This window comes from Podarcis liolepis (assembly GCF_965112155.1).
Source record: "Podarcis liolepis genome assembly, chromosome: 5".
Taxonomy (NCBI): domain Eukaryota; kingdom Metazoa; phylum Chordata; class Lepidosauria; order Squamata; family Lacertidae; genus Podarcis; species Podarcis liolepis.
The window spans coordinates 62,349,966-62,365,700 of record NC_139556.1 but is presented as its reverse complement, the minus strand read 5'-3'; the positions used below and the strand labels follow the sequence as shown (position 1 = coordinate 62,365,700).

General features: G+C 42.5%; 3 protein-coding genes across 18 annotated transcripts in view; 1 reads left to right on the top strand and 2 right to left on the bottom strand.

The window, feature by feature from the left end:
• KLHL6 (kelch like family member 6) overlaps positions 1-15,735 on the bottom strand; it is a 118,258-nt gene that overhangs the window by 32,604 nt on the left and 69,919 nt on the right. The gene's annotated exons all lie outside the window — the stretch shown is intronic.
• GPR148 (G protein-coupled receptor 148) overlaps positions 1-15,735 on the top strand; it is a 97,036-nt gene that overhangs the window by 17,220 nt on the left and 64,081 nt on the right. The window contains exon 3 of one of the 12 annotated variants that reach the window (XR_014526828.1): positions 12,318-12,949. The exons of the other annotated variants lie outside the window; for them this stretch is intronic. The gene's annotated coding sequence lies outside the window, so the exon portion shown is untranslated. Of the gene's footprint in view, positions 1-12,317; positions 12,950-15,735 lie in introns of those variants that run through there. 12 annotated transcript variants of the gene reach the window in all.
• The window catches only part of ARHGEF4 (Rho guanine nucleotide exchange factor 4), a 156,600-nt gene that overhangs the window by 130,326 nt on the left and 10,539 nt on the right, over positions 1-15,735 (bottom strand). For 3 of the 5 annotated variants that reach the window (XR_014526815.1, XM_083505749.1, XM_083505750.1), the window contains exon 1: positions 8,278-8,486. The exons of the other annotated variants lie outside the window; for them this stretch is intronic. Coding sequence is in view for 2 of the 3 variants with exons in the window: in XM_083505749.1 (XP_083361875.1) it covers positions 8,278-8,316 (39 nt within the window). In the remaining variant the exon portion in view is untranslated. Of the gene's footprint in view, positions 1-8,277; positions 8,487-15,735 lie in introns of those variants that run through there. 5 annotated transcript variants of the gene reach the window in all.

The following is a 15,735-nucleotide window of genomic DNA, read 5'->3' as shown; positions in this document are numbered from 1 at the left end:
CACACACGACATCTTTTAAAAATATCCAAAGCACTGTGGTTTGTTATGGTTGCTGGGAATTGCAACTCTTTAGTAGGTAAACCACAGTATCCATAATTCTTTGAGGGAAAGAATGTGCTTTAAAGGTATAGTGTGTACACAGCCTTCAACACACTGTATTGCAACCCATGAAGGGGAGGAGAGGGCCTTCTCAAAGATTGGACCTAGCCTAGGGAATTCCCTCTGAAACAAGTCAAGGGACAGCTGGTTTATCAGCTGCAGCCATTCCTGGGCCAGGACAGCCTGGTATCACTAATCCATGCTCTGATAACCTCTTGATTGGACTATTACATTGTGTTTTATGAGGGGCTATTCTTGAAGATGGTCTAGAAGCTGCAGTTGGTGCAGAACGCAGCTACTCAGCAATTAAACAGGGCAACAAGGTGACTCATATGACAGGCATCCTTAAAAGAAGCATTGCATTGGCTCCCTGTGAACTACCAGGCTCAGTTCAAGGTTGAACAAATTCCTAAACAGCTTGGTACCTGAGTTCTTAAAGGAGCACCTCCCTGAGTGCGACACATGTCTTGAGATCACCAAGGGAGGTCACTGAGGCCTTCTCAGTGGTGGCACCCTGATTGTGAAATTCTGTCTCAGCAAAAATATATTTGTCCCCTGGATTATCAATCTTTAGATATCAGCTATAGACATATTTTTTTCATCTGCACTTTTAGATATAAATGCCCAAAGACCCAGCTGCTTAGTACATTATGTTTTGTGTTAAGTAAGGTTGTTTTAGAAATGTCACTTATAGGTGTTATAATGTTTTGCAGTTATTTGATTGTGTTTTCAGATTTTATACACTACCCTGGGCTCCTGTTCAATGAAGGGCAATCTAAAACTAAAACAAATAAAGAAATGCTATATTTAATAGCTATGTTAATCTTTTGGTCTTTATGCATACTTGTAGCTAATGAGCATTTGTATCCTGTAACAGTGCACCATTTCACATTAGAAGATAATACATTCTTTCCTAGCTAGTCCATGCCTTTACATTCTGTATAGCTCAAGTTTCCACCACTGCTTTCGAGTTGGCGGCAGGTTTCCTCATAAAGCTGGTGAAGATGTTTACCTTCTCAGGCCCAAGCACAGAAACCCACAGTTCCTAAGGCTGGAGACACACAGTGAAGACCCACCCCCAGTAACAGTACGCATCTCTGTATCTCCCCACTGATCTCTCAAGTGATAATGCAGCAGCAGGTGGTTGGTTGGTCAGGAATGCAAAGGTAGCACCCAAGGGCCCTAGGCAACAACACTGTTTTGCCATGTCTAGTCCTTGGCATCTCCAGGTAAGACTGAGAAAGAACCCTGCCTGAAACGCTGCAGAATTGCTACCAGCGGTTCTCAACCTGTGGGTCCCCAAATGTTGTTGGACTACAACTCCCATCATCTCTGAGCTCTGGCCTTGCTAGCTAGGGGTGATGTGAGTTGTAGTTCAACAACATCTGGGGACCCACAGGTTGAGAAAGGCTGGTTTAGACCAAAGTGAGCTAGATGAGGCAATGTTCTGACTTGCTGTAAGACAGCATCCAATGTTCTAGCCATATACTGGAAGAGGCCATGCATTAAAAGGGTCAGAAATCTAATCTAACCTCTAATCTAGCGGGTGATTCGTAAACTACAAAGATACACGTCTGTTTCTCCTCCTGTTTCAGGAAGGAAGTTCTATGTTTTGAAGTTGGCATTTCAAAACTTAGCAGGATGTGTTTGCTGGACGTGTTGTTGGAGTGCCCGCTTTCCTGTTGCTCACCGCCCCCATGAAAAGACTAGCTTGCTGAATGCAACACTATGAACTGTTAACAGGAACACACACACACACACACAGCTATGTTCATATCTTTGAAGCTGAACAATATATCCAGAACTTGTGTGGGTTGGCTGGTGCTGCAATTCACCCTCTGTTGGAGAAGGGCTGGCAACATGATATTTGAAAGTTAATGCTCCTCGTCTAAAGGTACAAAGTTCACCCTTCATAAATCGCTTATTTGGACTCCCACCCAAACTCAAAAGAAGTGTTGGCTGCACTTGTGGCAGCCACTCGCTTGCAGAAGTTCCTTCCAGACAACCCTTCTGAGGTGGGCCTCTTAACAGTGGTCTTAGTATGCTGCCCTATACATTACCCCAGTAATCAAGCTGCAGCCCACACTGTTCTTGAACTAGGACAATGCTCAGCTATAGAGCAAACTGTGTGGATTATTGCTAATGAGCAAGATTTAGAGACAGATTTAAAGGCAGTTTAAAAGCACGCCTTGTCTAGATTCTGACCACATTCAAACCATACATATAAAGCACTTTAAACAGTCGTGGCTGCGTGTAAAGAGGGATTGACAGTTAACCCGCACTGGAAATTGTAGCTCTTTGAGGGGAATAGGGGTCTTCTGACAACTCAGCTCCTTTAACAAACTACAGCCCCCAGAGTTCTATAGGAAAAGCTACAAGTGTGTAATGTGATGCTGATCTACATATATGTTGTGAATGTGGCCTCTGTTCCAGCCCGCAGGCCAAAGTGGGATGAGAGGACTTCTACATCAGATTTGGTCTGCTCTTCAGCAGAGTGTCCATTTGCTACAGAAGACTGCCTGTTACTAAGGCAGACAGGAAAGTGTGGGTTGGGTTGGCCCATGGTGCTCATGCAGATGCAGGGCAAGTGTGGAGAACTGGAAGACCATAACCACCAGAAGCTGGCAGAGAATAATGAGCTAGATGGACAGGTGGTCAGAATTGGTATAAGGCAGCTTCCTATGTTTGTATGGCAGGGATCTCCCCCCAACATTCTCCAGTGCCCTGACTGCATTTTCCTTCCCTCTCCAGCTCCCTAAACCCAGTCAGTAGGCTGCTCATGAGGCAAGGTGGCAAGCTCCAGGCACCTGAGAGAGGTGGCAAGGCTGGCCTCTGAGGAGCACGGCGCCCACTTCCCTCTGCACTTGTAGGCTGCCACCTCCTCTGTTGCACACCCAGAGGAGAAGGAGCATTTTCTGTTTTTCCTCTAGGGGCAGAGCAACGTGGGGCAGCCCTGCCAGTCAGTGTTCAGGAAGGCTTCAAACTGCTTCTCTGCTCCTCAGGAGTGGTCTGAAGAGGCCTGATCCAACTCACCAGACCTTTGTAAAAGGCCCACCAGCTCCCAAACCAGTGTGTTGCCAGCATCGGTGATGGTGAGCAGAGCTTAGGAGCAGATCAGAGTGCTCGGGTATGAGGAAGGATGCATCTGGAAAAAAATGGAGCAGACCTGAGCACTCCTTTCTGTTTCCGGGCTGCTCTGATCTGCTCCTCAGTACTGCTGCTGATGTTGTTGATGTCTCAGCATACACCAGGGTAGTAATTAAAAATGGCACTGACCTAGAGGAGGAAAAGCACTGCAGTATTAGTTGGAGCCTCTAATAGGTTTGGCTACTTTGCGTGTCTCTTGTATGGAGTTATGCATACCAGAGCAGGGGGCTGCGCAGAGAATGCATGTCCTTATTCCCACCTATTTCATCCCCTTTTGCTATTATTATTTTCCCTGTCTAGATGTCTTTTAAAATCTCCCAGAGTTCGCTTATTCACTCAGCATGCCGTTGAAAGCCTTCCTGTGTTACATTAAGAAGTTTTCTTTTTGTACTTGCAGATACTCCAGCCCTGGCATGTTTCAGAATACAGGACATAGGTTTAAATAGGGGTAATCTGCTAATACATATCTCTTCTCTGCCTGTGTGTGCGCCTGCATGGATGGGAGAGAGTGTAAGAGTGTGGACTGGCCACACTCACTTAGGGCCACATCTATTGCTGGCATGTGGCTTCCAGAGGGGTTGCAGTGGGACCATGCAAAGGCTTTGGACCAAAAAAACGTTATCTGTCTCTGCTCTGGTTGGAGAGTGTCACCTTCCAAGGCTTGAGAGACATTCAAGACTATCAGGAAAACATCTCTAGCCATTAAAAAACATTAATTCCTGATTACTCATATCTGTACTCAACATAAACTGGAGATTGGGATTTAAGGACTCCAAAGTTAAAAACCTAGGGTGGGTGGTATTCAACTGACTTTTACTCAGAGTAGACCCATTGAAATAAATAGATTTAACTCAGTCATGTTCATTAATTTCAATAGGTCTATGCTGAGTATCACTTAGTTGAAAGCATCTCTGCGTTATTAAAACACAAACACAAAAGTTCTTCACTGTCCTGCTTTTGACTCCAGTTGTATCTCTAACATTAATGAAACGTTTTACAAGTACCACCCTCCTAATCATGTTCATTCAGATTTTTATTTTATTTTAATGAGACTTACTTGGAGGTAAATATTCTTAGGACAATCTTTTTCTCCAAATGAGCAAGTGGAACTCTATAAAGCATGGAAGTTCTGCTGCCCTTTATAAAAGTAACATGATTTGTTCCATCAATTTAAAATTTAGAATGGAGGATTTATTTAGTGAGTTGTACAAGCTCTCTGGATTTCAAAGAAATATAATGGAAAAATTAGATGAATGGGAGTGTCTGTCTTTGATCATTTATTTTATTTTTTGCCAGTTAAGAAAAAAATCTTAAACTTGTCATTGTGGTGACAGAAATTATTTCAAAAATGGAAATATTCATTGTTTTTTTCTTTTGTTAGTTTTTTTTAAAATGTGCTTGGCAGTTTTAAAGCTAGAGGGCTTTTAAGTTCCCATTTTACCCAGTGGAGAGAGAACTATGGGCAAATTATGCAGCAAAAGTAACTTGTACACAATGAAGACAGAACAGAACTGTAGCTTTTATTTTAAACTGATTTAAAACTAGCCAGCCCTAATATATTCCCCCTCCCATCGTGGAATGAACCTATTCTGGTTTACTTGGGTGTATTGAACGATATTATTATCGTAACTGGTCCTAACAGATTGGTCGTAGTGACATTTCAAAAGGCAAACTTGAGGAGGGAAAGACATTTCTTAAAGTCTATTCATATATCAATGCCACCCCTTCCAATAACATACTATCATTTGAAAGCATAAAAATATGTTGCAGGAATAACAAGAAAACATGCATGTCAGTGTTGGAGAGAAGGTAAACTTCAGTCACAGAATGCAGTTACCAGAGATCCCATCCCCACAACAAATATTACAAGAACATTGTTCTTTGACTCTATCAAACCCCCATCAACTGTCTGGCTTGGAGCGGGGAGAGGTGCTGGAATCCCACCTCCCCTTTCCCCAATAAACCTTTGTAAATCTCAGTGGGTAGGTTTTGCCGCTGCATTAGCTCTGGCCGACCACAAACTTTGAACTTGGGAAGACAGTTTTCCCAAGTCAGATTGACTAGAGGCGGAATGTCTGTGTACATCCATGTGTAAGAAGTCCGTGGTCTCTCCTAGCTGTGTCCTGTTTCTCTTGCATACAGCTGTTTGCTCCACAGACACTTTTCTACAGTGCACCCTCTCCCTGTTTGTGTTATCTTTGGTCTGTACTTGCAGGATCTTGGTGTTTTCAGACATGTTGTGGCCAAGGATAGCATTACCTGACTTATGGGGGCATGTTGGGTGGATGGTCTTGCCATTCAGTATGATAACTTTACTAAATGCCTGATGGACCTTCCAGTGATAATGATTCTGTGAACTGAATGTCAGAAATGTGGCATCTGCTCCAACACTACCTGCTATGCTATGGCAGCTGCCACTCCAGTGTAGCAATAATAGTAATTATAATTTATTATTTATACCCCGTCCATCTGGCTGGGTTTCCCCAGCCACTCTGGGTGGCTTCCAACAGAATATTAAAAAGACGCTAAAATATCACACATTAAAACTTCCCTAAACAATGACCTGGGGGGGAGGAGTATACCGTTCTCTAAAAGAAGGATCCATGTGAAGAGCACATGGAACATTGGGAATTAGACTGTGTTGATCTGATTCACCGAATTACACAAATCATGTTTCTTTGCTTATAAAAATAATAATTGTCCAGTCTTAGGGGAGAGCCATGAGATGACATTACTGCTTACAAAATGTTGACTCTGGGAATTATGAGAGTTTTGTTGCTATAAACAAACAAAAAGTACTAGTCCAAGGTTTGGTTGTTTTTTTAAAAGGATGTATTCTTGGTTATTTCTGCTATACATGTGGGAGGAAGTGAATGGACAAAATATTTTTAGGGAAGTCTTTTCCCTCTAAGCATAGTGTGGAAATAAGATTTTCTTGAAATGATAAAACAACTCACCTCTCTTTTGGCTGGGATATCATACTACAAATATAAAACGGGTGATTAACTGGACTGCACTTTGTGCTGGGATATGTGCACCACAGGCACAAACTGTTTCCCATTTTGTGAAAGGGAGTGGTGATGCCGCAAGCTCAGGTACACAAACCACTCAAACTGCCGTACTGGATCTCATGGGATTAACAGAGCTGCTTTTAATGTAGATACTGCAGGTTATATGGTTTGTGGATCAGTTTTCCACTTGTTAGTGGACAAGGAAGCTCATGCCTTTTGCAGCGACATGAATATTAACAGATGCTGACTTTCCCTTGCATGATCAGAAAAGCTGCCCTTGGTGAACATCTGCCTGTTCTTCTGCTCTCACTGACTCAGAGTCAGCAAGCTTTCAGGGGGGAAAGTGGCAACCCTGTTTGTGGAACCTGCTGAAAAACTGACTAATTTTAACACACATCCAGTGAAGCAGCCATGGTAGAAAATGCAAACTGCAGACAGCCAGGTTCTCCTGGAATTGCACCTGTCCCAACTGTTTTGAACATTTTCACCAAGTATACTTTATAGTATCCACCCCCCACCCTTTCATATGAAGGTTTGATTCACGACAAGCTGTCCTAGTTAAAAACTTCTTTTTTGTTGTTGCTCTTTCTTAAAAGTACACTTCGCGTGCTTTGACATTTCACATGTTATCTTTGTTGGATGTGCACGTAAGATCGTCCTGTGAATGTAAAAACTGTAACATGTAAATACCCCTATCAAAAAGCCAGGGGTGCTTGTGGCTCTCATTCAAAGTAAGAAATCCAAGTGTGCCTTCAATAATGTGTAGAATTGTCCAAATGCAACCATATTATTTGCTATCAGCCCAAGGGCATATCTGTGCACTCCAATCAACACAACAAGCTCTGAACCAACTTCCCAGAGGGTGCATTTGCCAGTGCTGTGGTTGTGCACTTGCAAAATATCAGTGCTTCACACCCTTGAAGACTTGTCTGAACTATTGTTGTGCCTTTCTGTTCTGTAAATACAAGGGATTGTAAAGAGAGATAGGAGAGCAAAGGTACAATAGCAGAAATTCCTCCACTCTACTGTAACGTTTGTCTGGCTACTTGGATGCTTGGCACCGTGGCTAAATTCCCGGTTTAACCTGGCAGAAATCCATTTTCAGCAAATTTGAACAGTATCCTATATTAGTTACAGTTTCACGCTACAGCTGAAATTGTACACTCTGCACTCTGCGTGGCGCTTTTTAAATTTTTCAAAGCAGGTGAAATACCATTTGCGGATTTATCTGTAAATGATTGGAATTTGTCACGGCTGCACACTAATTGGAAGGTAAATTCCAGGGAACCTGGAGGGACTTGCACCGTAGGATCAGGCTACAAGGCATGTCAACGAAGTCAACTTGGAGCTTGTGATTAAATATCACTTTCTCCACAAGCCAGGGTTCTTGCCATCTACCGTAAAAGAGGATCTACTTGACTTGCACCAGTTCACTCTCAGGCATAAAGACCAAATGCTTGATTACCCCCCTGGAGAATCAGAATGCAAAGGAAGAGCAAGAAAAAGGTCACACTCTTGATAAAATTCAGACATGAAGTATCACCCCAATACTGAATTCCTTGTATCTCCAAAACTATTTTATAATAATGCACAACCCTGGGGTCCACACAGACAGACACACTTTTGTTCTGAAGTTTACTTGCACTTGCTTAAAATACAAGGGAGAAGTCTCAAGTAAGCACAAAAGTAATGAATTGCAGTGGAATGAATCACTAGCACAATGAATCACTCAGCCTGATTAAATGTTCTGCCAGCTATTCTCCGTCTTCACTCTCTGGAGGAACAAAGTTTAATTTTAAACAAAATCACATAAAGTTTTATTTGCCATAAAAACCAGATGTGGTATAAATATAAGTATATCTATCCATCGGTTAACTCATGCAGCAGATAACCAGTTTCCAGAATCGTATCTAATAATGAATTGAGCTCACACACACAGTGTGCTTCGTTCCAGTCCCCCTGGAAATCAAGTTTTCTTTTACCTTGAAACACACTTAGAAAAAGTTTTAAAACTTCTTACCTTGAAGAAGCTCCGGAGAAAATACATTATGCTTAGCATTTTTGGAAAAAGGAATAAGGAGCTGTTCAACCCTTAGAATATCCAAGGCCTGTGTGAATTCCTACACCCCTGCTGTGTCTTTAGTTACATGCTTTCTTGTTGCTATTTTGGACAGACTTAGTACAAGAGAATCATATGAGGCATGCCAGGAGCTTATGCTAAGGAGTTGCATAACAATTAGGGCTTATCTGCGCTGGCTGTACAGTGCAAACAGGTTTGTTCACAGTTTGCTGGCCCCGGAGCATTTCTACTGGGCATGCTCAGAACGATAACCATTGTGTTTGCTAAATGTATAATACGAAGGACCATTTGTGAGCTCATCCAAAGGAGCTGGTAGCCAATGAGACTCAAAGGGAAAGTACATGGTCATTTACATCCTGTCCTTCTCTGCTCTCCCCCCCCCTTTTTTGTTTTGTTTGCCAAGAGTTACCTCAATCAATGGGTATTTAACTCTTCATTTCACTCCTCCTCACTTTAGCCCTTAGCTCAGGGCAAAGAACAGCCGCTGTAAAATGCAGACGCTGAAACCTCATTAAAATCTAGGCAGAAATATACCACTTTAACAGCTCCGTTACCTGTTTCCAAGTACAAAAAGCCTGCATTTATATCCCACCCTTACTCCAAGCAGCTACATGTGAGGTACATGGTCCCGCCCCCCCACATTTTATCCTCACAACACCCTTGTGAAATAGGGTTAGGCTGACTGAGAGAGAGACTACATTCAAGGTCACCCGGTGAGCAGGGCTGGCCCTATCATTTGGCAGAGTGAAGCAGCTGCTTCAAGTGGCAGATGCTGGAGGGGAACAGTACAGAGGTGTTGGACAACAGAGTTGTGCATGCTACACAGTCGCTAACTTAGCCTGCTGCCCTCAGCGTGGTGGAGGATGTTGACCTATCCGTAGTGCTGAACTAAGATTTCCCTGCAATCAGCCTCAGTATACAGAATGAGAAGGTGTCCCTGCCGCCTCAGCTCCCAAAGCTAGGTTGTGTGGAAGTGCTCATGAAGCGGCAGCAGGAGCAGGTTCTGGCTGCTGCCACCATCACTTCTCTGCCAGGGGCAGGCAGGGTGCCCACAGGGATGCCACGTCTTTGCATTCCAAGGCAGCTGCCTCAGCCTTCCTCATGGGCCCTTCCCATTCCTGGGACTGTCTGCATTGGTTTTCAATCAGACACACCCCGAGGTAATGTAGAATCAATCTTCAATGAGCTTTTCTTTTCAGAATGAAACCAGATTCTGAAGGAGAATTTTTCAGGGGCAAAAATATAAGCATTAGATCTTGATTGTCTATGGTTTGTTGTTTAGTCGTTTAGTCGTGTCTGACTCTTCGTGACCCCATGGACCAGAGCGCGCCAGGCACTCCTGCCTTCATTGTCTATGGACTATGTAGAAAAAAACCCCGATCTCCATTTATTCTAGAAGAAAATACAATGTGTCCACAGACCTGGATTTCAAATCCCAGGTCAGGCACTGGGTGGCTTTGGGCAAGTTATTGCTGAATCACTTTCTTAGGAGTCAAGCAAGTAAGAATACTTCATTTGAACTAATAAATAAACTACAGAAAATGCAAGAGCTGATTGTTTCCTCCAGATGGGACTTCCTCTCAGCCAGTTCCTCTATGAGTCTGCTTTTCTGCTATGCCAATCTGCAGCCCGTTACCTGGATGCAGACAGGCTGACAAGGAGAGCAACCCCTGGGATTAATCCTGTAGTACAGCTATTACTCAGCCCCCTTCTCCATATGTGACCTTCCTTACAAAGCTATTATGAGGGTAAATGAATTAAGGATTGTATTTAAATAGGTCATTGAACATGTCTCCCCAGAGTTTGAGGGATTAAGTGTTCTATAAATCAAAGTAAATTAGTAAATAGGGGTTATCTGCTCTGCACCATAGGGGACTTCTTAACCAATGAATTGCTCAAATCATTCCTTAAAAGTTGGAGCCAAAGGAAAATGAATTAATTATTGCAGTGGCATTTTTAAAAAGCACCATGGTTCCAAGCAGTGCGTGCTAGTCCCATCCTGATATCATTACATGCAAGAAGAGGCTGTATACATGTGGCTGTCCATAAGGTCCTGCCATCTTTACCTATTGGGGCGATTGTCTGTTAGGAAATTGCCTTCTCACAAATGGGTCGGTACTGACAAAGCTGGTTGCCATCAATCAGAAATGTAGGAACGTTACAAATGCACTACATCATCTTGGGAGCACAGTTTCAGTTCTTATGGAGATCATGCAGCAAGCAGAAGATGGAGCAGACTTGTCTCCATTGCTCTACTAAAAACCAATGGTGAAAATTGCAAGAGAGCATATTTCAGTTTAGGAGAAACTTCCTGATGGTAATAGGTGTTCAAGAGTGGAACAGGATGGCTCAGGAGTGGTGGGCTCTCCTTCGCAGGAGATATTTAAGCGGAGGCTGAATGGTTATCTGTCAAGGATGCATAGTGGTATCTTGCAATGCAGATCCTGTATGAAGCATTACATTTGGAATAGATGGTTTAGTCTTAATTATTGCATTGCATTGCATTTGTAGCCCATCTTTCTTCCAAGGAGCCTAATGTGAGGTACATGGCTCTCTTCCTCCTCGTTTTATCCTCACAACAACCCTGTGAGGTAGGTTGGGCTGAGGGACTGTTACTGGCCCAAGGTCATGAAGAAGTTTTACAATCTCCAACCGCAAGTCTTGAAGGTGGTCCAGCAACACTTCCTTGCATGTATGCTAGCTCTCTTGCATAGCAGAGTGACAATTGCAGAGCTTCACGTTGAAAGGATCGAGTTGTACACAGCCGATGGCAATTAAACCCTCACGGAAGCAGTAAAGCTCAGCCAAGCATTGTTTACTCGAAAAGCATTGACAGTCTTGTCGGTAGAAGACTATTTACAACTTTACTACCACACAGATAGTAAGGCACACTTCAGGCCTACATGCTGCCTGCACACTGCTCAGCAGTCTCTCCCCTGCAGGAATTGCGCGGGTCCGCAGATAAGTGCTCCACAGCTATTTCTAAGTGCTGTAGAGTAAACAAACTTGCACCTCGATGCTTCAAGAATCTTCAAGAATCTACTCACAGTTTCTGGAAACGAATGGCTCTTTCTCACTTACTCTTAACAGGTCACCCAGTGAGTTTCATAGCTAGGTGAGGATTTGAACCCTGGTCTCCCAGGTGCTAATCTAACACTCTTAATTACTATGCCACACTGGCAAGATCTCCAAGGTCCCTTCCACCGCTGCATTCTAGGTTGGGTGTTTTGTTTTGGTTTTGCACAATAAGCAAAAACAGACACTGAATAAAGAAATGGAGATAGATGAAACATAATTGGTTCCTAGTGAGCTACTAAACCATTAAGCCCTGTATCTTTAACCTATTGTGCCATTCATTCAAACAAGATGGCATTTAAGATTCTGCCAAAGTGACTAGAGACTGGCAGAGGTTGTTTTAACGAGTGAAAAATGTCAGCTTCCTTTACAGGGAGATAGGCTCCAGGGCTCAGCCCTGTCAATCTTCAATCTCTCTACTCCAATAGTTTCAAAACATTTTTGTCTACTCCAATAGTTCCCAAACATGGACCACTTGAAAATTGCTGACTTTTGTGCCCATTGTAGCAACTGTAATGCCCTGTGTTTGATGCTGTGGAATTTTTGAGGACCAATTTTTCAGCTGTTGTAGACCACCTGAATGAACTGGCAGCCAGCAGCAGCTGTGTAGAATCTTTGGCTGAAGTATTTCAATCACCTGGTGTCTAATCCTTTAAAAAAAAAAAGTGTGTGCAAGCTGGAGAATGAACTCAGGGCCTTCTACATGCAAAAGTTCTTATTGTCATTCACATAGTGCCATAGGATTGTTGTGAAATGTGTGGATCCCTATGGCTCACCTTCTCTCTTTGCATGGGTTTCCCTCTGTCAGTGTTCACGGATCAGCATTGCAAACCAAATACTGCCACATAATGATCTATGAACGTGTAGCTTTAAATATTCCACATCTCTCTATCTGCTTCTTTCAGAGGACAGAAATGCTCTAACGAACGCACACACCTTTTCCATAAGAGTCTTGTGGGACCAGTAAGAGGAGGACTTGGGAGCGAGCTTTCTCAAGTGTAAGGAAAAGAAGGGCCAGCTGCCAACTATGACAAAAATCGCTCTCAAAAGGTTCTGAAAGGCTTGAGACTTCATGTTTCCAAGGGAACACCACCAAGCAGAGAATCATTAAGCAGCCATTATCTTATTTCACAGATAAATCAGAGGCCAGCTCTTGTCTAAAACAGAGTGCTTGAAAACAGCAACCCCAAAGGAGTATGAATTAGCTTGTGCAGAGAGATCGTCACAGTTTGAAACATGAATTATAAGGCGGAACAAGGCTGAGGTTGTAAGAAAACAAAAATCATAAAACTGAAATGTAGGGGTAGCCTCATGTGAATTTCAGTGGGTAAAATGCTGAATAAAGAGCTCATGGAAGGAAAACTTCTGGGAACCTTCTCTCTGGCACAGAAAATGATTCTGAAAGGGCATAATGAATGGGAGGGTAGGAACCATTTGCCATTCCAGAGAGGGACACAGAATGACCTTTCGTTTGTGCACAAAGAGATTGTCCCCTTTCACATGTATATATTCCACTTCACAAATATTCATTTTCTATTAAATCAGTACTCGCACTCCAAAAACAACTTCTATTTCTAATCAAAACCAGGACATTTTAACTGAAACTCTAACTCAAGAATGAAAAACAGTTTCTCGTTTTAGTGGAAGAAGCAGAGATCCAAATGTTTATCCTATACTAAGGGGTAGTTCCCTAGTTTTGCAGAAGCATGCAAGGAAAGGATCTACTAGCTGGCAGATTTGGAGGGATGCAGTCCCGCTTGGATTGGAGAAGGAAAGTTGGATAGATCCCCTTATGCAGGGATGCTCTGGCTTTTGGGATCTGGATTTGGGTCAGGGGGAGATTGGAGTTGTGGGGGCCTTTAGCTTCGGAGGGATTTTGAAACACGCTCTGAAATATCTTATGGACTTTAGTTTTGACTATGGAGAATGGGCTGACCAGTCGAGAAGGAATAAAGACATTGTTAGGTTGGAGTTTCCCCGAGATCTACTCCTCAGCGCCAAAGGAAGGAAATTAAGAACAAGATCAGCAGAAGATAAAGTTAAGTGCATGTATAAATATGAAGAAGATCTGCAGAAGGGACATGGAAAAGAGTTAAGAGCCTCGGACAGAAGATCACCAGGTTGATGGACCTTATGGAATTGATAGAAAGGACTGACAGAATCCAAGACCAGGGAGAAGAGACGGTGAAAGAAGATTGGAAAAAAGTTTAAAATTTATTTAGAGAAATATTGTAAAATTAATGAGTGTTAGAAAAATGTTGGAATGAAATTACATGGCTTTCGTAGAAACGTTATAAGGAGTTAAGTTCAAATACGTTTTAGGGTTTTAATGGTAAGATAAGGTTAAAATAAATCAAGACAATTAAATGACAGAAAACAGTGAAAGATGGAAAGGATTTGCTGAAATAATTAATAACTAGAATACAAAAAAGGGAGGTGTGAGGAGGTTGATGAAACAAGTTAATGAAAGACAAAGATATGGAAATATTGGATGTGTTTTTAATTGTTTTTGCTTTTGTTTTTGTTTTGATGTATTGTGTCTTTTTGTTTTTGTTTTTTATGTATTGTATTGATTTGTATTGTTTACTTTTTCTCTTTTTTTACTTCTTTCTGTAATCTTTAAACTTTTAATAAATATTATTTTTTTAAAAAAGGATCTACTAGCTGGAAAAGATAATATGGATACTGTATTTCAATTGTGAATCTGTTTGTTTTTGTTTGCACTGTCTGATCCTGAAAATATATTTATTTAAAGATTATTTGAAATAGGCAATGAAAAACTAAAAGATAGGAAAGTGGAATAGTGATTTGTCACAAATTCCAGCCCAAAAAGAAATACATTACATTATTAATTCTGAAAGATGGTCAGTCCCAGTGTTTTTAGACATCCCCTCCCCCAGAACAGAGGTGGGGAACGGGATCTGGTCAGCTAGCCAGATCTTTATCTCCCCCACCTCCCATGGGCCATGTTAGGCAGATGGAAAGGGCCAACCACCTGCCAATCACTTGACAGCACAGTGATGTTGCATGACCCATTTTCACCCTGTGCACTGTGCACCACCCTCTACAGCACCACCAGTCGGCTGATCATCAACACTTGTGGAGATCCATGTGCTGCACTTTGAAATCCTGATCATCAGCTATTTGCAGGCACCACTGATTAGCTGATCTGCAAGACTTGCAAAGAGCTACAGAAGCCTTCAAACTCCCTTTTTGGCCCAGCTGTGACTTTGCTATTCAATGTGAACCCTGTTTGAGCCTGAGCTCTGATCTGTTCTTTCTTTCATTCTTGGTCATTCTTTGGTCCTGCTGTCTCCTAGCTTGTCCTCCAGACCTGCCTTGCTCTTCAGTCCTGACATTTGTCTTGCTCCCCAACCCCATTAACTGGTTTGTCCTTCAGCCCTCACCTGCTCTTTGGCCCTGGCTACCAGTTTACTTCTTGATACGTCTCCTGTGCTTCTGACCAGGCATTGGGAAGGAATTTGTTTGGTCTTTTTCTGCTGTGGACCTACACTCCCAAACTAGTTTCACAAATATGTGTATTCTTACAGATGCTTTCCCCAAGTATATGCATTTCTGTACACATTATTTGACTGAACTGCCTTGCAAAATTCAGAGACGTTCAGATTTCAAAGGATGACTGTGTTTTGGTTCTTGTAGTCTTTCAGAAAGTGTTGATTTCATGGGAACTGAAATGAATTTAAATGTGAACTGAATTAATTTCAGTCCATCCCCACTCTTGGCTCACCTCAGAATTCTGCCCACAGCCCAGCCGTGGCACTGCCTGTCATAACCCTTATCTTTCTCCAGTGCCCATCCTCTGTGGAATCTTTGGACTTTGTTGTCAACCTCTCAATAATATCCTTAATAGAACTGCGTAACATGTTTCTATCCTCTTGAGCAATGGACAGTGGGAGGGAAGCGCCGTACTGAAATCCTAACAACAAGTTAGACACAAGCTAGTCATTCCCAGCAGCTCTTCAATGAGCTTTTCATTAGATGGAACTTCCCGTCAGACTATTATGGGAGACCCAAGTTTACCAAACAGCTAATCCTTGGTAATGAAAGGTTTCCAACAAAAAACCTTCTTTCCAGGGAGGCTGGGCCCTTCAACATTGCCAAGCATTGCCTAGGGAAAGTGCCAGCCGCCAGCTCATATTCTGATCACAAAATGCCAAAAACTTTAGTGGGCTATGGAAAAACATGCATTTGCTATATACACCCACACTAGGGTCTTTGGCATTTTCCTTCGTTTTCTTTAATGGCACTGATGCAGAGGCTGAAGATTATTGTTATACCGTGCCCCTACATTTGCCTATTAAC